This window comes from Pangasianodon hypophthalmus, chromosome 21 (genome assembly GCF_027358585.1).
Source record: "Pangasianodon hypophthalmus isolate fPanHyp1 chromosome 21, fPanHyp1.pri, whole genome shotgun sequence".
Lineage (NCBI taxonomy): Eukaryota > Metazoa > Chordata > Actinopteri > Siluriformes > Pangasiidae > Pangasianodon > Pangasianodon hypophthalmus.
In genome coordinates this window covers 6,077,890-6,103,922 of record NC_069730.1, presented here as the reverse complement: position 1 = coordinate 6,103,922, position 26,033 = coordinate 6,077,890, and the positions used below count along the sequence as shown (strand labels likewise).

General features: G+C 38.8%; 1 protein-coding gene across 6 annotated transcripts in view; it reads right to left on the bottom strand.

Moving 5' to 3' along the window:
* dock10 (dedicator of cytokinesis 10) overlaps positions 1-26,033 on the bottom strand; it is a 101,875-nt gene that overhangs the window by 43,335 nt on the left and 32,507 nt on the right. For 4 of the 6 annotated variants that reach the window (XM_026940981.3, XM_026940987.3, XM_053227504.1 and 1 more), the window contains exons 1-3: positions 20,167-22,251; positions 5,573-5,692; positions 2,464-2,553 (exon numbers count right to left, since the gene is read on the bottom strand). In XM_026940981.3, coding sequence (XP_026796782.3) covers positions 2,464-2,553; positions 5,573-5,692; positions 20,167-20,328 — 372 coding nt within the window. In that variant the 5' untranslated portion in view covers positions 20,329-22,251. Of the gene's footprint in view, positions 1-2,463; positions 2,554-5,572; positions 5,693-10,908; positions 11,309-20,166; positions 22,252-26,033 lie in introns of those variants that run through there. The other 2 variants (XM_053227503.1, XM_053227502.1) reach the window with 2 other exon arrangements.

Below are 26,033 nucleotides of genomic sequence, written 5' to 3'. Positions count from 1 at the left end.
ATTTATGGCATTTGGCAGATGCCCTTATCCAGAGCGACTTGCTTTGAAGAAGTGCTTTGAAGTCTCTATCAATAAATACATCCTGATAGTGGTTCACTAGGTAGGGGACTAAGAGTATTATCAGTCTAAAAAACCCTGTTGGGGAGGTAGTATAGTCAGAAAAGCACACGGACAACATTTTTCTTTAAATAAAGTGCTAATTTAAGTACTTCATGAAGAGGCAAGTCTTTAGTCGTCATTTGAAGACAGTCTTCAAACGACATCTAGTAACCTAAAGCTCTGACTTGTCACTCTGGAAGGGAATGTTAACTGTTTATATGGAGCCCTTCGCATTTAACCAACAGTTAACCATTCAAAGGTACCCTGAGGAACCTAAATGTAGGGTGCTTGTTGGCAAGTTGTTGTTTTTTTTTTTCACATTCACAGGGACTTGTATGACGGAATGCTTCACACAATCTAAGAGTAAAAATAAACGGATTTAAAATGTGCTGCAATTTGTAATTCCCCACCTACAACCAGAAAAAACAACAGAAAGTGCCCCTTATCTTGAAATTTCAACTTGTCAACTTTAGTTAGTCTTCTCAACTACCTGTTCCTTCCCTGTCTACAGACTGATGTCTAATCAACATGGCCGTGCACAGTGTGAACAGTATAAAGTGCCCCTTCTCTACTTTTAAATTAGTTTATAGCAGCATTGGCTTTAGATCAGTTCATATACAGACACAGTACTTGGTTAAATCTATAACACTGACCATACTAATTACTGTTTTGAGAACCATCTACATTAGAGTTGTTGCTGTGCTGCAATTTCAGTCCAAAATGTTGTATGAATGTTTGAAGTTCACTAGAGTAGAATGGTGCCAATAGCCACTCAAAGCTGTAACTGTAAAAGTGCACTTAAATAGCTTTTTATGAGCTTTATGTGCTTTGACAGAGCAAACAAAAGACTATGTTTTTTTTCACACGTTGAATGTGCTGAGGTGGGAAATGGCATTATAACAACTTGAAAATTTGTGGGTTCTCCATAACATGCTAACTTTGGAGTTGAATATCTTCCCATAACAGCATGTCCCTCCATGTTTTCTTCATTAATTAGCAGTTCCACAATGATTTCCACTGAATTACGGTCCGAGGTTGGTGAGTTTGTGGGGGTTAAATTTCACCTAGATGCACTTAATCAGCACAACTAATAATTATAATTATAATTATTTATTATAATTTTTAAAGTTATAGCAGGCCTATATAAATATTTGTTTATATTTGGGGGAATTAGTCCAGTTTATTACAAAATACTGCAGTGACTGCGTTGGAGTGGTCAAGAGTGTGTGCAGATGTTGAATTATAAAATCAGTTTTATGCACAGTTCAATCTTTTCTGAATGCACGAGAGGCTTACGTGATTCCCAGATGTGATTAATGATTAAAAGTAATTAAACCACAGAAAAATCGGATTAACTTTGTCCCTCAAGGGGATGAAAGAACATGTTGTTTGTTTCTGTCTGAAGCTCAGGGACACAGCGACAGGTTGTCCCATGACTAAGTCAAGAAGATTCAAGATAACCAAGATAACCTTTACGCTAGAGTACACCAGAGTATTTACATGCTTGTGGTCTTTCACAGCCAAGTATAAATATAGAATATTGAATAATTATCCACAGGATGGTTCTAATGAAAAACTAGGAAAACTACTAGTATGAAACTGATGGGTGGCATAGCCATTGATATTTGACAGGGAATGACCAACCCACACACACACAAAGTAAAGTAGTGACATGGTTGTCTGGTTTGTTTCCGTGCTTGCTCAGAGCTCTGGAACATGTCTGACAGACAGAACTGAAGAGAAATTTAAACTTCCTCCTGAAACACACACACACACACACACACACACACACACACACACACACACACACACGCTTCTACTCTTTTACTCACACACAAAGTGTGTGCACTTTCTGACCAAATGCTCAATCAGTTAAGGAACAACAAAAAAACCCTGTTCTAGCCCTACTACAATTTCTTCTCCTGTATCTAACTGGGATGTTTTATGTATAAGCTACAGACCCAAGTGGGTGGGTGGGTGTGTGTGTGTGTGGGTGTGTGTGTGTGCGCTCCACGGAACAGTAATGGTGTGCAGCCATTTCCTCTACATCACCACACTAATACACACACACTAATACACACACACACACACACACACACACACACACACACATGGAATTAGGTCAAACCTCCCAGAACTGCTGGATGTAATCAAGCTGGGAGGTACATCAGGCAACCAAACCTACATTTGGCAAGTGTTCACCATAGCAGCAAACACAAAAAACAGATAAACATGCACACAGCTTTTAGATTTACCTCGAGCTTGACATCACACCAGCTGTCTTACATCACAGCACACACACACACACACACACACACACATACACACACACACACACCTGTGTGTGGATATGCATCAACTCACCTGTCTGACCAGCAGACTTTCAGCCTGTTCCTCTGCCCCCTCTGGCACAGTGGATTGCTGCGTTCGTCTCTCCTGAGGAAGGGTAGACACCTGTGTGTGTGTGTGTGTGTGTGTGTGTGTGTGTGTGTGTGAGACAGAGAAAGACCAAATTTAAAAAAAAAGTTTCACATTCTGAACATGTGTATTCTGAAAAAGTTATACACAGACTGAACATGCACTTTTTTCAATTATTATTTGATGACAAACAATTCAATACTGTAACTTTCAATACTCTCAAGTCTTTCATTTAAACAAGCTAACACTATGTTCACGCTGTATTATTACTACAGACATGCTAATTTACCTGAGATAAGCACAGCTTTGCTAGCCATGTATATGCCCATTATAAAGCACATAGTTGTCTAATTATTTAGCAAACATGCTAGGGAATATATAGCCTAATATTTATTTAGCCTATTTTTTAAAACAGCTTGATAAACAGAGACTCTGATTTACTAAAGGCCTGTGGATAAAAATAAAAACTTGATAACCACAAAAACACGTGCAAGCTAGTCTGTGTTCGATTTTAGTCTTTCCAATGAGCAAACTAACACATCCTGTCCATGTCTGTGTATGATTAATTAAAATGCAATGTGAGGCATTTCCACAGCTCTAATGCTGCCAGCGGAGTAGTTTAGCATAGCTAGCATTACCTTTCTAGCAGTAGCTATTTGACATTAGTAGTTATCAAACTTTGCTAAGAACCTAGATAACTTTATGATACAATATAGTGTAAAGCAGTAGTAAGCTAGCTACACATTATGCTATCTTATATATAGAGCAAGCTAGCTTATATTGTGTAAACCCGCAAGCGGAGGCTGCTAGCAAGCTAGTCCCAGCCTCAGGCACTCTGTGGCTAGTCAGGTAGCACAGTTTTCAGTGAGAAAACAAACACTTTGAACACTGTGACCCACCGACACAATATTTTTCAGAGAAAAATATAGTCACTGGATTGAAAATAGTTCACAGAATCTTTTATTAAAGAGTTCTGTGTGAAGTAAGAAATAAGATTTTTGCGTGTTTACCAAAGGACTACAGTCAAATTGGCTCGATCTGTGAATGTAGGCAGTTCTTGGCCATGTTTATTCACAAAAGGTAAAAGACTGGCTTGTGAGATGTCTAGCATGCTAGATATGACATTGTCTAAGCCGGTAGCCAGGTTTGCTAGCATGTGTTAGCCCTCATGCTTCCAGAATGGTGTATAGCATGTGGGGAGAGACAATAATTAAACTGAGTGAATATACCGTACATTTTAGGCTAGTCAGCTAATATAGTCACTGGTCACCTAAAGAAGCATTGAAGCTGGAAATATAATCTGTAGCCTGTGTATGGATGTTAACTGAAGTGCAGTTTGAGGCATTCTTTGCTGTAGTTTATCAGCGTTTAACTGCCAAAAAGAGTGTCAATCAGTTTTTGCCTTAATTATAGCGAAGATGAGTAATTTCAATTATTGCTTGCCTAGCAAAAATGTATAATAATTAATGGGGAAATTCTTTAAAGCAAGCGAGAGTAAATAGAGTGAGGTTTTAATTTCAGACTGCTGCATATCACATGGCTGAAAGGCAAGTGCTGAATTAGCGCTAGCTGTCAGCACATATGACCGTCAGTTGGGTTTATGCAATCTAGAGCACGCATATCCTCTGTGATCAAAAGAATGATTTAAACTCTGTACATCCTGTTTAGGCGGTACATCCCAAACATCCAATTAGAGAGACTTCATTTGAACCGCTGATCTAATGATGTGCATTAGTGAGCTAATGAAGTCACTAATGAGCAGACATCCATGCTAATTAGCACTGGCGAAATCAAGAGATCAGAATGTGGAGTGCTGTGCGGATGTGTGTTTGTTAAAGTGGGACAACACGTTGCTGTGTGCCTTTTTTGGCAGGAGTATACTCACGCCCTACTACCTCCTGCCTGATCAGACCGAGTGGCTCATCCACAGTGTAAGTTGCTTCTGATGTGTGTGTGCATGTTTTGCTTGTGTGTGAATGCAGTGATGCTTGTGCTTCAAACTGTGGCTATGTCTGTAACTGTGTTTGAAAGAGGATGTGGTTGCTCGACTGGGCCTCTGCCTGCTGGCTGTGTTCAGTGGGCCGTGCCTGGAGAAGTGCAGCACGCTGATCTCACAAGCACACACATTGCTAAAAATGACAGTACACACACCAGACTGAGCTGCACACTTTTGTCTCTGTATGGATCAGTTTGGTGACCGTGTCCATGCAGCACTAACACAGTGGAGATATATACTCCCAGGCCACTTTATTAGGAACACCTATATCCCTGGCATTCATACAAATATCCAATCAGCCAATCAAATATCCAATGTGGCAGCAGCACAATGCATAAAATCATGCACATACAGGTCAAGAGCTTTAGTTAATGTTCACATCAAAGATCAAAATGGGGAAAAATGTGATCACTTCTTTCTCACTTTGACCGTGGCATGGTTTTGGTGCCAGAGAGGCTGGTTTGTGTATTTCAGAAACTGCCGACCCCGTACGATTTTCACATACAATAGTAGCTAGACTTCACACAGAATGGTGCGAAAAAGAAAAAAAACATCCATCTGAGCGGCAGTTCTGCAGACGAATACACCTTGTTGATGAGAGGAGGTCACAAGAGAATGGCCAGACTGGTTTGAGCTGACAGGAAGGCAAGAGGAACTCAAATAACCACTCTTTATAACCATGGTGAGCAAATAGGCATCTCAGATGCATCAAGCACAACACATCAAACTTTGCGGCTGCTGCGCTACAACAGCAGGAGACCATATCAGGTTCCACACCTGTCAGCCAATAACAGATATAATGATATAAAACGGAAGGTTACATATGTAGCTGATTCTATCACTAGATGGATGAGCACCATGGCAGGTATCTTTGTAACTAATGCTGTTTTCTCATTTGCAAGAAAATGAGCAAATGGGAAAACTCCACTACTTCAGAAGGAAACCACCCTGGCAGTCTGAAAAAAAAACACAGTGGAACCGATACCAAAATAGGCTGTAATTCTCAATCAGCTGTTTGTTACTGTAAATGTATGCATGTGCACACACAGATGTACTCACAGTGAAATCATGGTCTGGGAAGAGCAGCAGGTCTTGTAGCGGGTCCTCCTTAAGCTCTGGCTCTAGTTCAGAAATCACAGCCTCATAGTCCAGAGGATCGATAAGCTTCGGCTTCTCCTGCTGTATGCACAGAGAGAGAGAGGGGAAAAAAATCACAAACTTTCCAACACCTTGTTACACTCCAGACGACAGACAATGTTTTCTGAAACAGAATAAATTGTACTTGTAAAAGTAGTATATTTGTCCATGTTCTTCCCACATTATTCCCATTGTTTATGTGATTCACGATCTGTGTGGTGTGATCATTTGACATTAATTCATTTTTCATCAGCTGCCTGACACATTTTTATCTCTGATCAACTATCATTTAAGATTTATAAGCAACCAGTGGAGTGTATATGCTTATTTTGTAGAATTATTACAAAATTAATACAGATATATATCTGCTATGCAGTCCATGTCTCCGGCTGTAGTGATATTTATTGTTGATTTGCTGAGTTGCTGTATTTGTAGATATTTTTAGAACTGAGCATCAGTACAGTATCAAAATTGGTCTTTATGCTTTTTATTACGGACATGAAATTAAAATATCACACAAATAAAAGAACTTGTCTCCCCAAAAGGAAGGCAACATACTCAAACCACATACTGAAAGCAAATATTAAATCCTGTGCGTTTATTATTGAAAGAGGATGAATGCTTAATATCATTTTTATACACTATATGACCAAAAGTTTGTGGACACCTGACCACAACAGCCATATGTGCTTGTTGAACATCCCATTCCAGATTTAGGCCAATTGCATTCTTCCAATCCAACCTCCAACCATGCCTTCATGGAGCATGCTTTGTGCATAGGGGCACTATCTTGCTGGAACAGGTTTAGGCCCTTAGTTCCAGTGAAGGGAAATTGTAATGCTATAGCATACAAAGACATTTTATACAATTGTGTGCTTCCAACTTTGTGGCAACAGTTTGGGAAAGAACCACATATGGGTGTGATGGTGATCCACTCAGATGAAACATTTTTGCTAGCATGTAAACTAGTAATTACTAGTCTACTACCAGTATTCTAGTCCCAATGGGTGTGAATTAGGAGAGAATATGGGGTAACATTTTTTCCCAGACGTGCACAAAGCAACAGTAATAACTGTACCTCGATAAATGCGGCACAAAGTGAAAGCAACCACTACCAGAATCAAATGCATCTTTCACATCCGTTGTCCTTTCCCCTTCGGTGAATTGACTTTTCCACCAGTTGAATTTAATTTGTGTTTGGTCTCACTTCTGTATTAGATGTAGTCTTCAGCTGCCAAAAGCCGTCTAAACTGTTAGCATTGGTGCATCTGCTGTAAGGCGAGTAAGAGTTCACACCTTACATCAGTCAAAATTTCTCACCTCAAGGTTGATGGTTGAAATACATGAACTCATCAGAGATGTCTGCGGCTGCATGCTCTAAGAGTATTTTTTCCTTCAGACTCTCAAAAAAAAAAAAGTAAGGCATGGATCACAGCACATATTCTCTGTATTTTCCTCACTAGGTGGGCATAGGTGTTGATTTCACACCCCCAAGAAAGTGACTGAGTGCAGACAGAGAAAACTGGCTTGTGCCCAACCACAAGCCATGTGTTGGCGTTATACAAGTAAAAACTGTTTAGGGGCTGCATGAAATTAAAGCCTCAAGTCAAGAATGAATGTCCACCACCACCACCACTATCATCATCATCATCATCATTACTGCTTATTCTAAAATACACCTGATTCTACACAATGAGTAACATGCTACCTGACTAGCCTTTAAACTAGATACTTTCTCACTCAAGCAGTTTTTTTTGTAAGACTACTTTTACTTGTGTAAGGGCTAATCTGTCCAACTCAGAACACAAGCAGAAGAGACTGCACTTCCATTTCCATTTCCAGAGGACACTTAAGGTCAGTGATCTACATGAGCCATCAAAATCTTGACCTACTGTTGCATGACCTTGTTACCAAATGCAGTAAGCCTCATTCAAATTCTCACAATAAATACTGAATGCTGGGTTGAATTAATAATAATCCAGGTTGCTTCTATGTCTGTGCCACATTGTGCCGCATGTTGCCAGATCGTTTCCACGGTTACTCGATCACAATGAGAATATAGACGTTGCCTGTTAACACAGCTGGTCCAGAATTTCTCTATTGTCTTTGATGTTAAATAAAAAATGGTAGAGCCTACACAGAAAACGAGCCTCACATGCCATACAGACTATGCAATATTTTCAAAATTCAGCATAACATTGTAACAGGTACAGTACCAGTGAGAAGTCTGGACATGCTCAAAAGGGTTTTCTTCATTCTTCTATTTTCTACTTTTTTTTTTTTTTAGAATAAATGATGATGAAGGCATTAATGCTATAAAGTAACACATATGGAATTATGAACAAGAAATGTGTCAAACCAAAAAATTATTTTATTTATAACAGTTTTCTTGATGACGTTTTTGCACACACTTGGCATCTTCACAACAAGTTGAATGAGGGGCTTCACCCAGGAGTTCCCAAAATACTCCGAACACCTCACTGCTTCTCTTAAATTCGGAATGAAGACTACTTTAGTTGGGTAAAAAATGAACTTTAAGTAAAATTTACTTAAACAATACATTTGATTCAGAAATGTATTCATACTGTAAATAGGCATTCATTTCATTAACTATTTATATTTCAACCATGAGCTTTTAAGACTATGAAAAATATATATTCAGTTGAGTGTATCCAAACGTTTGAGTGGCAGTTTAGAACATTATGAACATGAATGAATATGGGTAAAAAAATCACCTGTGAATCCCTGTTCCTTTTTTGATGTATTGGAAAGTAAAGCAATACTGTGGACATTGATGATTTATGATATAATAAAAGTACAACTAAATCACTATGGCAGCTTTTATAGTGCACAGTGTTAAAATCCCCTGCAAGGGAAGGTACCGATGGTGCTTCCTTTTTCAGAAATATCCCACTCACACTCTTATGCTGCAGGTTTCTAAATCAGTACACTCCACTTCTACTGGGATCAGTTAATATTTTGAAAAAAGATGACGTTGTAAACACAGCCAGGACAAAAGCCCTTAGCATGGCACTTTGCGTTCTTCTCACGTTTAAAAAAAACCTCAAGATTGTGCCTTTGAAAAAGTCCTGTGTTTCTTTTTTTTAAGACATTTAACGTGAACTTGAGGTTTGGTCAGTTATAAAAATGTTCCATTAGAGGTAAAAATGTCCCAGATGAGATCACACATGTTGGCCTTCACGGATCTTTCCACATCGAAGAACTGCAATTCTTCATGTCTTATAACTAAGAAAGCAGGATATAACACATCCCACAACAAGTACTGTCCTACACACCACACACACACACATACACACACACACACACCCCTGTTCCACAGCCCTGTGCTTAGATTTCACAAACAAGATTGCATCAAAAAATATACAGAAAGCAGTGGAGACAAGTAAGAATAAATCATAACGAGACGTGCTGTTATAGGAAAATAATCAATGATGTCGTGCTGTGATGCGGCCCGATGCGAAGTAAAGTTACTGTTCCCATCCTGAAGTTGATTATTCGCCAATAACATATATTATATTATAATAAAATATTATTTCCAAATAATCCACTCCAAAGTGTTTTGTTCCTCGTATAAGACAGCAATTTACCGAAGGTTGCACCAAAATTTTTATTTTATTTTTTTATTTTTATTAATTAAAAGATATTGTGTGGAACGTCCGTGAAACAAGTTACGAACACTATTATCACTTACGTTATAGCAGATGTAAACAGTAGTTCCCTCACCATCCTTTCTTTTTTTTTTCTATTGATGTTAATGAGACAAAAATTGCAGCTTGGCATGTTACTGAGAAAGCGCAAAGCCCTCTGTCGTGAAGGCTTGGAATACTTAAAGCTACAGCTTTACCTCTGATTGTTACAAAGTAGTGACACTGTAGACTCCTTCCACAAACGCTAAATAAACATCTCACTGAAAACATCACCATCTATCAAGTTTATCAATCTGTTTATATGGAGTGTCCGCCATACTAGTTCCACTGTGAATTGTTACTGAGCATATTAATATAAACATGTGACTTGTATTAATGTCCAAGCTGCTGATCAATCAGAATCGAGTATTTGGGAGGTTAAAAATGAAATGAGGGGTATGTCCTGAAACAAGACAGCAATCCAAAACATAAGGCAGAAACCAACAGAAAATTATGTCACATATACCAATGTATACGAAATGAATAACGTTGATTATTTCATTACAATGGCACCTGTCAAGGGGTGCGATATATTAGACAGCAAGTGTACAGTCAGTTCTTGAAGTTGATGTGTTGGAAGCAGGAAAAATGGGCAAGCGTAAGGATCTGAGCAACTTTGACAAGGGTCAAATTGTGATGGCTAGACGACTGGGTCAGAACATATAGACACTTAGAGGATCTAGTTGTTTAGAGGATATGAATGAAAGTTATTCGATTATTTATATTATGTTCAAAAAGTGAGATGCGAATTTCTGAACCGACAGTTTCTCTATTAAATATATTAACATACTCTATTTTTGTTACATGCAGTAACACAGAAACACGTGTGAAACCTATCACACCAAACGTCTTATTGCTATTAATTATACTTCTTTGTCATTTTGTTCTAACAGTATGCCAACTTTTGCCCTCAGCTGTACGTTCTATAGCTCTGACAGACTTTCCTGTGCCCACAAACGGTCGTAAAGGGGAAGATCGCACACCAGCTTCTCGGGGACATCCCCAGTCTCCATGGGAACGAGTGTTATTTTACATCAGCATGGAGTGTCTATGAAGTGAAACTTCCATACTGAGCAGGGCGACTTGTCACATGTGCCAACATGTGTTTAACCCAAATGAACCATACACACAATACAACACACACTCTTACTCTGAATCCAAATGAAAATATAGAAGTGTAGAATGTAAGTGTAAAGTACAGAAGGGTAGAAGCTTTAAAAAAAATAAATAACTGGAAGTTTTCAAATGCTATGAATGTCATAAAGGGAAGTTCAAGAAGAAGTGAACAATTCATATGCTATATAGCAAAGTGGAAACAATGCAGAAACAGAAAGCCTAATTTTCTGTACCACGCTCTAAAAAGCGGTCATCACTATCACTATTTCACGAGACATCTGTGGAGTTATGAATCTCTTTCACTAACGAAATAAAAACTCCAAATCCCACATATCATACAACATATGTTTCATGAGCACTGAGCACAGAAAAGAAAGTTTGTCAGAGTATGGATGAAGCACGGAGAGATAGAGAGACACATAAACAGGTACATACACAGCTTATTCGGCTGAAATCCGCTCGGGCTCGTCTTGTTTTCATCTTCTTCCGAAAGGTGATTTTACTTCGAAAACTCATCCTGACAAGCGCTCCGTACACACAAGATGTAGAAAGACACGGCCGATGAACACATCCACGACTTAAGACTGGGAGTAAACGCGTTATAGAGAAGAGAAGTAGAACTTTCCGTGCTACATGTGAAACCTGTCAGCTCATGTGGTCAGGAGAGGAAGTAGGTCTGAACTGGCGTGATGTCACTAACAGAGTGACACTGACAGAGTATGTACACATTTCACTTAATAAGATTCCATTTTTGTTTTAAAGTTACGATAAAGTTACTTCAAGTAGAACAGACACAGGAACAGAAACAGGAACGTTCTCAACAACAAGCTTCTGAACAATAGTTACATTGGCCGGTTCTGTTGCACCAACCTTTTTTTTTGTGTGTGTGTGTGTGTGTGTGTGTGTGTGTGTGTGTGCGCCTATCCTTGTGCACACATGCTATCGACTTTTAATAGTCATAATAGTACAAAAACAATACAGCTCTCAAAAACACTAATACAAAATTCAGAAATAGTGCAATAGTTAACTTTCATTTTATTTCCAGGAAAAAAAAAACAAAAACGTGGCAATATTTTTTGAGACAGAACATTTCTGATCCACTGACAGTTACAGTATTAGCACAAGTCCTTGCTAAATAATGAAAATACTGAAGCTTTAATTATACTAATACTAATCAATACAAGAATATGACTTAATTATATATTTCTATTATCCCTCAAATGTATGATCACATTTTACTATATAATTTCTGTATATACAGTACATCACTATATGTCTTATATAATCAGAAGTCAGAAGTGAATTGTATCACGTCCATTATAAGAATATCTATTTGCCTTGCTGACATTTGCACCCTTAAATGTACTATTAGCTAAGCTAACCAGCTCCCTAAACGCAGCATTGCGCCAATATTACCAAAGCTGTTAGCTAACATTTCCACACCAGCGGTAGCTATCTGACATTAGTAACTAGTCAAGTGTATTTTAACAAGATTGCTCATGATTATCATGTAAGTAGCTGAAACCAAGTAGTATCAAGCTAGCTAACATTAGGCTAACTACTAAATAAAACCAGAAGCCATGTTCTGTAGCAGCTGGTGTCGATGGAGTGATAGGGGAAACCGAGCCACAGGGTGGGAATTAGTGATGACTAAATTCACGATAAGTCATGTAAGCCATGTTAGGTGTTTTCCTGCTGCAACTGGCTGTTTGAAACTGATTATGCATGACTTGAGTTGTGATTTCATTTTGTCTGTTGATGTATTTCCTTTTAAAACAGGAAGTCAGCCAGGGAGCATGTCAAACGGTTAGCAGATAACAGTGTTTGACATCTAAACAAAGTCAGCAATGGCTTAGCAAACTGGTTTAATATCCATTACAGGGATTGAAGAGTGCTTGGTTTTGGCTGTGTATAATTTCTTACAGATAATTTGCCCACATGTACATAATTTACCCACCAAGACTCGTATTAGTACATGGCCATGTCCCATGGCAGAAACCGAACAGTAAGGCCACTAAGCTACTTGTGAAAGAGAACCTAAAGACGGCCATTTAACACATGGAAGTGAAAGAACACTGTACTGAGATCCTAAATACACACTCACACACTTTTCTTACTATCCATGTGAGGACCTTCTGATAACACATTGAGTAAGGCAGTTAATGAATGCTATATCTACACCTAAATCTAACCCTAACTTTAACCTTAGTAACAACAAGGAAACCATTTGACTCGTTTAATTTTTTAAAACAAAAGCTACATATTTTAAAACAAACAAACAAACAAACAAAAAAGCCTTGTGGGGACCAGCCAAATGTCCCCACATGGCCAAAACTGCCAGACATTCCTAACGTTGTGAGGATTTCGTCCCCCTCCAAGCTATAAAACATGCCCACACGCACAAACTAACATGTCTCGAGATCCTCAAATGCTTCCTTGCTTGCTCTTTGTGTCTTCTCACGTTCTCAGTACTTAATATTGTGGCCGTGTGGTGAGTATTGTAGGTAAACCCTGGACAAAACAAGACAACTGCTTGTCTTCCATTCTTGTGTGTAAAATGTAGCTGAAGGTCAAAATATAGGTAGGAACTAAAGTTGTGTGAGATGGGAAAACAGACAGCCGTAGGATCGGAGAAATTCTTTATTCAAATGTCGCTTGTCGCTCTGTCATCATGTCGCTCATGCCTCCTTCTCACTGCTTCCTTCAGATGACAGAAGACAGCCCGGGAGTCATTCATTTTTAATGAGGAGTTACCCAGGGCTGTGGGGAACACCGACTCTCTGCGGATGCAGAATTTTCAGATTCGACTGAAGCTCCAGATGGATTGAAAATTTTTAACGTGTGACTAAATAGAATGCAATAGCGCAATTGGACGTAACGGATTTCAGTCAAAAATACGCGCAAAAAGTGAATTATCAACAATTTGCATCTAAAATCCCACATTTACTTCATAGTCATTCATATTTTCCTAACACATACACCTGCACATTCATGCTATTATCAAACTAGTTAAGCATGTGGCAGCAGCACAATGCATAAATTCATGTACACACAGGGCAAGAGCTTCAGTTACTGTTCACATCTATCATCGGAATGTGATCTCAGGAAAAATGTGATCTCAGTGACTTTGACTGTGGCATGGTTGATGGTGCCAAATGGGCTGGCTTGCATATTTCAAGAACTGCTGATATCCTGGGATTTTCACTTCCAACAGGCACTACAGTTTAGACAGAATGCTGCGAGAAAAAAAAGACATCCAGTGAGCAGAAGTTCTGCGGACGGAAATGCCTTGTTGATGAGAGAGGTCAGAGGATAGTCTACAGTAACTCTTTACAACCGTGGTGAGCAGAAAATCAATCTCAGAACGCACAATACGCCAAACCTTGAGGGGGATGGGCTGAAACAGCAGAAGAACACATCAGATTCCACTCCTGTCAGTCAAGAACAGGACTCTGACAGTACAGTGGGCACAGGTTCCCCGAAACTGGACAGCTGAAGATTAGAAAAGCGTTACCTGGTCTTCATCCAACTTGTGTGGTTTGAGTTTTCTGTTAGACCACAAACCACACATGTTTCAGAATGAATGTATATCCATACAAACACTACATTCCAAGAAAACACATGACACACACACACACACACAGATAATAATAGCAAATAATAACTTAATTGTGCTTCAGATGTCAGTTTCTATTTACATACAGTACTGGGCAAAAGTCTTAGGCATGCATTTTTTTAGTACAGACTTTATTATAGATATTTATTTTATGACTTCTACATTATAGTCATAAAATCAAAGTCACTACAAAAGCATTTTAGATTTCTAAACATTAGTTTTCCAATACAAAATTAAATGTTTCAAAAGAATGTTTGTATGTCACTAAAGAAAGCGGAATATTATGTAAGAGACACTTTTCAGACAAAAAAACATAATGAAGGCTGCTGCTTTTTGCTGCAAAAATAAGAAGCAAATGCGACAGTCAAAGTCTCCAGAAGAACTGTGGCTGCTTCGGCTCAGTAAAACGTACAGCTAATTTCCTTATAAAACTGTATTTGTATCAGACACTGTACCTGAGACTACTATTTTTTTTTAAAGTGAAGGATCGTCACACCAAATATTGATTTTGTTTCATTTATTACTGTTTACTGCTCTTTATAGTATTTTTTTAAATGTGGAAACATTTAGTTTCATTATTTTTGAAGGCATCTTTGCTCTACAGCATTTCTTTGCATGTGCCTAAGACTTTTGCACAGTACTGTATGTGTTTTATTTACAATCTCACCTTTTATTTCCATATGGAATCATATCTGCTTTGTGACTGCCAAAAATCGATAACACATTAATCCATGAACGAGGTGACTTTTGCTCTCAGCAGAGATGAAACTGGCCAACCATGAAGCTTTTGTAGGCGTGATTTCCATCATATCCAGCATACTGATATCAGATTTTGCAACGTGCAGCGTTTAAATGATTACATTTTCACTTTGGAAATGAAATGGAAATGAATTATTACACTTCGCTGGAATATTTCGCTATTAGTTGTGCAAGTTAAACTCATTTTGGTTGGACCAGAGCACAGGCATCAGGTGAAAGAGTTGCCTGTCACTTTCAACCATAATATTTCTTTGGATATTTTAATATAATTGCTCTGAAAACAACCTTCTGAAAAGATGAACAGGCTTATTCAGGGGCAGTGGTGGGTTAGTAGTTAAGGTTAAAGTTCTGGTCTATTGATCAGGAGGTTTTGAATTTAAATTATCGTATCATGGCTGACCCGGTGCTGTGACCTCAACTGGAAGATGTACTTGGGTATGTGACAATAAAAGATCCATCCATCCATTTTCTCTACTGCTTGACAGGGGGCCTACTCATCGCATGGCACAGCCACACACACACACACACTCACAAACCCATTCACACAGTACGGAGAATTTGGAAATGCCAATCAGCCTACAGAGCCTGTCTTTGGACTGGGGGAGGAAACCCCCAAAGCACAGGGAGAACATGCAAACTCCATGCACACAGCGCGGAGACAGGATTCGAACCCCCAAGCCGCCATGCCCCCACGCAATAAAAGATATATTTCTTTTTTTCTCATCATTACTTTGTCTCAGTGTGCTTATTGGTTGATTTGATACTAAGACATATTGATGCATATTTGCAAGTAATGCAGAAAAGGGCTTATATAAACTAAACACATTCTGGGATCATTAAGTCAGTTTAATTTTCACCAGTGATATAATGTCTAATATCAATTGTTTAGGGTTAAGCACAGGGTTAATCAAGTGAGACAATCACAGTGGACCATTAGCACATAACCACAGACATTGCTTGGCTGGAAAAAAAAAATAAAACAGAACTACAACCAATTACAGTTATGTCATATTAGCCATGCACATGACTGGAATGTACAGTTAGTACAGCTGGGAAAAATGGTGTTTCCACCCCCTCTGTGAAATTGTGTTCTGAGAAGGGAGTCGATTACCTCAGACGACAGCTGCTCTAGTAATCCAGACTGTTCATGATACCCACTACAATATGTAGATTTACCTGTATATAACTAACTACATTGATTTAACATGGTTATGATTACATATGAGTCTATGACTAAGATGAATTCAAGGTTGAGCAACATTTATCAGACGTGGAATATGGACGTCGGAATATCGTAATTGGAGATTAGACAGATTTATACCACAGCGCTGTTACATTCTTGAAAAACGGATTGGTCAGAGAGATTCATTGTTGATTAATTTTCTATAATTGCAACTCTAGTTTTTATTAACGCTCTCATTCGAATACATTATCTTTTCTATAGTAACAATTTACACATAGGCTTGTATGGTGGACATTCCTCATAAACAGATTCATAAAACATGTATAATTGTTGATATGGTGAAGTTTTCCATGAGGAGATGTTTATTTAGCATTTTTGGAAGGAGTCTCCAGTGTTAGCGAAGGTTTTCAGACATGAGAAAATCTTCAGAAGAGAGGCATTTTTTCCTGTAACATGACCAGCTGCATTTTTTTGGACTGATGAAGCACGAGAGAGACAAAGACAGGCTGGTGAGTGAACAACTGTTTATAGCTGTTCTAAGAGAAATAGATAAAAAAGTATGACATTCTTTAGTTAATAAAAAAGATTAGTGTTGGCAAATTATCTTGTTATGAAATAAGTGAGAAATAAAACACTATAATTGGAAAATAATCAACTTTTTGCCATGGTAACAGCTTTGTGTTGGGCACCGTGTCATTAACTATTTTCCTATAATGGCATGCTCCCAAGTTTTATTCATTACTTAATTAATAGCAAGATTATTACTATGTCATTTCTATGAAATATTTAGATAATGTACACGGCAGATGTGCATTCAAACTACATAAAATATAAACAAAAATAATAATAAAAGTTACGTGACTTAGAAAAGCAATGCTATCCATGATTTCTTTTTTATTCTTGTATGAGTCAAGGAATTTATACTTATAAACCAAATATACTGTACAGGACTGATTTTCTTTTTTTTCAAAACTTTTTTCCCTTGATGTACTTTTGGTTTGTTTAGACGATATCTCATATCTCAGCACCTGGTTCTATCCCTGAGCACCAGTGTAGCATTCCATTTGGTGTATTGGATTCGTTTATGGTTTCAATTTCATAAAAAGTCAAGACTTTACTATAGCTCATAAGTATAATCCAGGACATTACAATAAACAATGGATGTATTCCAAAATAGCCCTAAATCCATACACATTGTAGTGGAATTTCACTGTACAACCATTAAAGCCAAACCAACCAACAACAAGCATGTTAATGCTAATGATTTACTTAGAAAGCTAACCTAAAAATAGTGCTAACAAGCACTTGTACACACAAGCCTCCTACACATTGGCTTATTTTCATTTACATGTCTTCTGCCATCACTCCGTAACTCTACCTCCTCTCAAATTCTAGCCTTTACCCTCTTCCTGTTCATTAGGCAGCATCTACATGCTCACTCTATTTATTCCCTTCATCCTGCCCCCCTGCTGTGGAGGAGGAGTGATAGCGCTGATTATGTCTGCAAACTACAGCTGTGTGGGATCAAAATAGAAGCCGAGGGGTGTGTGATTAATGGTCACACTCATCAAACGCTGACACGAGAGAGAGAGAGAGAGAGAGAGAGAGAGAGAGAGAGGGAGAAAGAAGGAGAGAGAGGGAAAGAGAGAGAGTGAGACCAGTGACAATGAGCATTAAGCACCATCTGCTCTCCATCACTCCTGATCGACTATAAGCATCAGCAGCAGAGAAGAGAGATACAGTGGAAGAGACAGAGATGGAGGTGGAGAGACAGAGAGAGTGAGAGAGAGAGAGAGAGAGAGAAATGAATGATAAGGGATGGGAAGCATATGGAGTTGGCACTGCTCTGTGTTGTAAGTGACAACCAGGCACACATATGTCTCTCTCTCTCTCTCTCTCTCTCTCTCTCTCTCTCTCTCTCACTCTCTCTCACACACACACATACACACACACATAAATCTGCTCTCTTCTTGAGTCAACTTCAAATTGTGTAAGACTTTTCTTATGTTGCTTTGGTTTTACTGAAACGTTATCTCTCCGATATCACTTTGTACGAAGTGCCCCACTAGCGCCGAAACAAATTCTGACCAATCGTATCCATTCCAGACTCATTTTCAGACGTTACTGAGACTAGAGCTGAACATGGCGGTTCAACTCCTGGGTCATTATTAACCTGGAAAACCCTCCCAGAAACTGCTGTAATCATAGCATTCTCCATCCAAGGAAGTCTGGCCAGTAAGTTATAAGGAGGGCTCTGTTGATGGACATGAGCTTCCATGCTGCGCACTTTCACTTTCAGACTCAACCATTTCAGCTGAGCCACCAGAGCATCCTAATGAGCCATTTTAAGAATTGGTGCATCCTTAATTAGTGAAACATGATACACAGATTTATTATATTGCCCAATAACGCACCGAGTTATTTCTTTTCATTATTCACAGTAAAGCTTTTAAAGCTTTGAAGTTGGAAATGTTCGAGCTGTTTGGAGCTGTTAAAGTGCGTCTTTGATGCGTTCTTTATTATCCATTCTTTATAATGCTGTTGTTATGGAATCAATCCAATTTTTGGGGCTTAGTTTTCAATACCAGGAATCAGGCTACTGCACTGTACTATCTGGAATAGCTGCAAATAAGATTAAGGCAGATATGAGGTTATGGATTGAAGCCTTCCAGCCACACTCTTCTAATAAAACACGCTCTATGGGTCAATGAAGAAAGATTAAATAGGTACAAGGACAAATAAATGCAAGGGGAAGGGAAAAGGAGGTAGAGGAGCATCCTGCCAAAAAAAAAAAAAGTGAGTGTCTATTTTTCCACTTAACCACTCCAGTGCCATAGTGGAAAATATGTAAACGCAACCTAAAAGGTCTGACCCCTTTTTACAGAAGATTACGCTTCGTTGAATAACATAGATGGAGAAAGGGATAAAGTTTAGACTGACAGAGGTACAAGTAAGTCAAGATACCTGCCACTATAATATTCCAATGTTTATCTACAGTTTTGTTCATGTTTATAGACTACAGTAAGTCATACTGTGTATGAAACCACATCAGAAAGTCTGTGTGATCTATCTTTGGAAAAGAATTTGCATAAGACTGGATGGACTTCCTTCACTTGTTAGCTACATTAGCACCATGTGTTAAACAAAACCCAGACAGCACACACAGAGTTGCACGACATGCGCAATTTATATCTCAATGACATCACATGAGCTCTTTGATAACTGGGAATCAGCCATCCTTAATTATAATATGGATTTAACCATATTAATTGTGTAAACTGTGTAAATTTCATTATTCACAACAAATTCCTTTAATATTTATGTGGTACAGTTTGAGACAGCCTCACTATGATTTTTTTTTTAAATACACAAAGCAACATGTTGGTGTTCATATTATATTTAAAGAGATTCATTGAGATTAAGTAACTAATTACTCATTGAAGAAAAACTAATATTGATACTGAAGTGTGTATGTATGTCTGTGTCTGTGTGTGTATGTTCGCATGACGCATCAACCAGCGTGTAATGTGGGGACACTGCATGATTCAGTCAGTCACACACACACTCACACACTCACACACACACACACACAGACTCCCAGATGAGCAGCCCATTCACAAAACACACAAACACAGATGCAGCATTTTCCCACAGAACCCCACATTCCCATAGTCTAATCCCCTATGGCCATGCCTTATTATTTCTCCCCCCCCCCTCCTCTCTCTCTCTCTCTCTGTCAGCTGTGCCGGAAGTAGCTCTGAGTGCTGGATAATGCATTACGCTCTCTCCCCATATTTCTTCAACAGATCTCCAACACAGAAACCAGCCAGATACGCTCTATGGGAGCCAATATATAACCCCATATTACACATTTCACTTTTCCTTTGGTAATTGTGGTGCACAACTACCTTAAATTAAGTTCCTAAAATAACAAGTGCTAACATAGATACTGAGTTTGTGAGTCAAGCACTGAATAGTCCAAGAAGCAAAAAACAACAAGATGTACAGGAGGAAAGCTTATGGCAAAAATGAATCTTACAGAAATTGCTGACACAAAAAGTTCAGCAAAATTTGAGCAAATCTTGGCTGTACCTCCTTGATGAAGCCAAACAACAAAAGAGCAAACTCTTATTACCGTGATAATGATGGTGCGTGGCCGGCTGTCCACCTCACTGTCCAATGATTGTAGGACCTCCAGCGATATCTGCTCCTGTCGGTTTGAGCAGGTCCGAGCACAGTTGCCTCTCATCAATGAGCGGAGAGCCTGAAGCTGCACCACACTGGCTGTGCAACCCATGCCTGGTGTACCGGCCTCCTTCCCTGCAACCTTACCTGGAGCTTTACAAGATGCACCCCAGTGGAGGCCAGACAACACGCTAGTGGAAACCAGCCCTTGGGATAAACCTGAATGGAGACCGCTCTTAGGAGGCACGTCAATGGAGACCAGCCGAGGACACTCCTCAGAGGAGACCAGATCAGGATATTTTTCTAGTGGCGGTCCCTCTCAAGATGCACTCCAATGGAATGCAGAACTCAGGGTGCATCCAAATGCAGATCAGCCCTTAGGTAGTACCTCAATGGAGACCCCTCTCAAGATGCACCGTGATGGACAGCAAGACCCAGAATACACAACAAGTCAGGATATACACTAGTGGAGACCAGCACTCAGGATGCACCTCAATGGAGACCATGCTCACACTCCAGCTTGGGAAGCAACACCTTCACAATGTCAGTCCTTCATAAGGACTGTCCATCATTGGCTCAGCATGGCAAAAAGCATGTCCCTTTATCACAGAAACTCCAGCAAAGTAAGCATCAATCATCTCCAGAAAAGTCTGGAACTCCAGATCTTGCAGCTCTTCTCTCCCCTGGTTTCTTGAGGGTGAGCCTGAGCCTGAGGAACACTGCTGTGGCTTCCACAGACACACACTCTCTCTCTCTCTCTCTCTCTCTCTCTCACACACGCACACACTCAGCCACTGGCAGAGTAGAGTCGAGGAGGAGACACTGGCAGCCTTGTCTCATGCAAATCTGCCTACACTGCAGCTGTGCACAACTGGATCTTCCAATCACAGACCACCCTTGCGATCAGCTGACTGGATCAAATAGCCAAAACACACCAAACATACACTCGCTGTCTCACAGACACCACTTTTCCTTACCTCTCCTTCTTCTGAACTGCCCTCTCTTGTGTAAACACTTACAAATGTTTGTAACTGCTCGAGAACGTCTCCTATCGCCTGGAAAATATGAGCAGCAAAACCAAAGTATTCACAGGCACTCTAAGTGCGTGCATCTGTATGTTAAGCTGTCACAGAAGCTATGTCATTTTTACTGCTAAATTCTGGCATGCACATTTGTCTTTCTTTCCTGCAGCTTGCTTCAAAAAGAGTGCTCTAAAATACTGCAATAAGTCCTCTAAATGTTTAAAATGTCCATCTATATCTGGGTACCACATCTAAAAATAAGACATCCCACTGATGCAATAAATGTCCATGCATCAGCATTAAACTCTGACCGCAAAACAAAAGTTATAATGGGATGGAGGGCAGAAAAAAAAAGAGAAAGCAAGAAAGGTTGCACAATCAAGTGTAGTGGAAGCAAAACACTCTAACTGCCTGCAATATATCCTTCCCTAAATGCAGAAACCAAGCATTCATCGTTACAAGTAACCTAATTCATAAAATGTGTGCTCATTTACTGAATAATGGAGCATGGATCTGTTGTGTCAATGTCGTGTGTGCACTTCTCAGAAATCTCAGATGTTCTGGATGTACTCTGATAAAAACCAGTTCATGCAGACTGACAAACTGTAGGCATCTGTGTAGTGTTAGTTACTGTACAGAAATGTCAGTAAATAATAAACACATTCGAAAGATACAAGTTAAGATAATTCCGATTACACCACAAAGCAGGATACAGAAGTAAAAAGAGAATAACACCCATTTATTAAAGCCACATTCCTTTTCTGAGGAAATCCACTGGCTCTGAATTTAGAAAGGAAAATAAGGGAAAAAAAGAAAAAAGAAAAAACTGGACAATAATATTCCCCTGGCTCACTGACAACAGATGCTGTGATACAGTCTAAACTGTCTCCTGTCCTTGTGTGACAGCTTACCGAGCCTGTTTTAAATTTAAATTGGTTATAAATATTAGATATGCTTCCCTCAAAAAATATAAAGTTAAAAGTTGAGATAATCTCATCTTATTTCATAGTAATCATGGATGCCTTTTAAACGACTACACAATAAGTGGCAAAGTCGATCACTTTTCTTGTGAAAAGTACATGAAAGGTGTACCTCAAGTGTAAATTCTGGGCCCTTTTCAATATATATATTTTCGATAATATACAGTACACAATGCCTTGCATAAGTATTAACACCCCTTGCACTGTGCCACATTTTGTCGTTTTACAGCCTGAAACTGTAAACCGAACTGGCCACTGGTTGCTTCTCTGACTAATCCCTTCTTACCCAGTCACTGACTTTTGTTGGACAGCCTCCTATTGGCAGAGTCATGGTTGTGCCATAGTCTTTCCATTTTTTTATCAGTGGACTTGATGGTGCTCCACAGGATGTTTGGTGATCAAAGGGATATTTTTTTAATAACCAAAGCCAAACTGATATCGTGCCCTGGACTATTTTGAGTGCTCCTTGGTCATTATGATGCTGTTTGTTTAGGCATGTTCTTTAACAAGCTCATAGGATCTTCTAGGAACAGATCTTGTGACACGTCACACAGGTGAACTAATTTCTAATTATGTGACTTCTAATGTGGGCTAATTTATGAATTTCACAGCAATGAGGTAAATGCTTATACAATCACAAGCTTATGCAAGCCACTATATAAACCTGAAATGTACCAAATGCAATTTTATGCAGACGATACAGACGATCTAATGTTCTGCACATCAATGTTCTTCACATATCCCAGCATGTTAGGACACTGGGGTCAGAGCACAGGGTCAGCCATGATACGGTGCCCCTGGAGCAGAGAGGGTTAAGGGCCTTGCTCAAGGGCCCAACAGTGGCAGCTTGGCAGTACTGGGGCTTGAATCCCCGACCTTCTGCTCAGTAACCCAGAGCCTTAACGCTGATACAAACAAACTGAACTGCAAAAAGAAACCCAGGCATTTTCCCTACACAATGTTTGTATTCTTGTTCTTTGCAGAAGTCCTGTCAATAAGAGATCAGTAAGAATGAAAGTAGTTTTATAACCAGCTGACATGTGCCGATATCCAGCAATGCAGACTTTGCTGAATGTGGTTAGAATCGGTTCCAGGTCCTCGGGTGCCTGACTGTCTATCCCTATTAAAAATTGATTGAAGCTGTCAAGAGCTGCACGATGATGTCTGGATCTGGTACAATTTAATTAGAGGATACAGCAGACCCCAAGTGATACAAGAAACCCTTAGTCTCATCAATTAATCCTGTTTTACCTGCATGGATCTCTACGAGTGTGTGGTTTGAGAAGTAGATGACTAGCCTCCATCTGAAACATGATCCTTCTTTCCATGAGTGCGGATTCTACACTGATTCCAAAAGATACAGACACTTGGAAATCATGACTTTGTAGTAACCTCAAAGCTAACATTCTCAGTTTTAACAAAAAACAAAGCACTGAGAGACGACGCTGAGGGAACTGAAGATTAAGTTCCCTTAACTTTTAGTAGTTTAGAATGCAATGTGTGAGGGCTGAATGTCTTGCAACTGAACTTGTGACTAAATATGTACATCAAGGATCAATTCTGAGGCATTTTGGTAGTTTTGTTATTAATTAATAATTATTTGTTATTAAGGATAATCCTTAAAATCTAACTCGTTAAACACACACACATTTCTACATATATATATATATATATATATATATATATATACACACACACACACATATATATATATATATATATATATATATATATATATATATATATATATATATATATATATATATATATATATACACATATGATTGAAGCTGTCAAGGTTTTTTTGCTATCTCTCTTATAGATTTATGTTGTTTTTTCAGCCTAATGATGGCCTCCTTCACTTGCATTGAGATCTCCTTGGACTTCATATTGGTAGCTCCAGTCGAACAGCTGCCGAATACCAACTCAGTACCTGATATCAACTCCAGACCTTTTTATCTCCTCTGTTTGTCTTGAAGTAAAGAGGGAATGGACTTCACCTGGTCAATTAACTTCTTGTCAGTCAATTGTCCAAATACCTTTGAGCCCCTGAAAATGGAGGTCCTTTGTTGAAAATGGCTGCAATTCCTAAATGGTAAAGGACATATTTTTGTGGAACCTCTTAAAATAAAGCTGAAACTCTACACTTCGATCACATCTTGATTGTTTTATTTCAAATCCATAGTGGTGGTGTATAAAGGCAAAATCACAAAAACTCTGTCATTGTCCAAATACTTCCAGACCTGACTGTATATATATATATATATATATATATATATATATATATATCTTTGTTCAATCTTTTTAAATTATGCAGTAGTTTACATCTACAAAAGCACTACTTCGATTTTATGCCATTCCCTGCTTTTAAAATAATTGCCAACTCATATATTATAAGTACTAACCATATCACTGAATTACTTTGACTTTTTTTAGTTTAAACTTCATCTATTGACCATGTTGGTCTATTTTCATTACGTCACCCACAGTTCAACTACCTACTCAGAGTGGTGCTAATGGGATTTAGCCCTCACTTCACCTCTACCTAAAGAGTTTGATGCAGCAGTGCTTTAGTTCTTTAGTCTATTTATTCTTCACTATTCCTATGCTGGATTTCTCATTAATATGACATTAAACATTGCTGGAAAATGATGAGTCAGAAAAGAAGTTCTTGCTCTTTTGTTTTTAGGACATGGAAATTTGAGATGGTTTAAATTTTTCTCCTACTAAAATCCATTGTAAATATGCTAGTAGTGTTCCCCTGTGACACAACCGCTAACTTCTCAAGGGAATAACAAAAATACAGCACCAATCAGCAAACTACTACCAGAATCGCTAAGCACATCACAGATATTTCAATATAAACATGCTTAATGGGTTTCAGTCTGCAGTTTTCCTTTAAAGCTGTGCCGGATCCCAGACGTGAAGCTGGGAACCCCTTGGCTAAGAGATAAAAATATTAAAATCTAACATGTTTAGATGTCTTTGATTGCAGTTCTGTTCTTTTCCAGTCTACAGACACACACACATATATCCTTTTTGAACTTTTGCCTATTAAAATGGCAAACAGTTGTACCAAAATACCAACAGGCTCGAGAGTATACACTGACAGGATCTGTGTAGCCAAGACGACAGAGCTGAATTCCAATATATCGGAGATTTCATATGGCTAATCCTATTAACGCCCAGCGTGAAAGCAGACTCATTTTAAGCATTTAAAGCACCAGAACATATGGTTTAAGATGAGACATTTAAATTGAAACTTATCTGTCATATTTGAGAGGCTCCTTTATATCAGGAAGCATAGAGCTGTCAGTTGGGCATTGGTGGGATTTTGACATGGTTGCTAAGAAGCTGATTCATGTTCATATTTTCTGGCTTAGATTACTGTAATGCATTGTGCACTGGATTGCTAGAAAATATACACAGACTAAACCTGGCTCCAAATGCTGCTGCCAGAGTTACACCATAAACTGGGAGAATATTCCATCTTTCTCGCATCATTGCACTTCCTGCCTGGTTCATCTAGAATTTCATCTAGAATCATGTTACTGGCTTTTAAAGCTTTTAACAGTTTCAGTACTTTCATGCATCTCTAAATGCCTGAGATTGTTAACTGCTGCTCTGCTTCAAGTCCCAAGAAAATGGGTGAAAATTGCTGTTTTTATGCTCCAAATCTCTGAAACTCCCAACCACTTGATATTTGTCTGACCCTCAATTCAAGTCTTTTAACAATATTTAGTCATTTTTCCCCATTTTTCTCCCCACTTTATTCACCTGCCAATCCCCACCCACCCCTAACAGCTACCAACCAG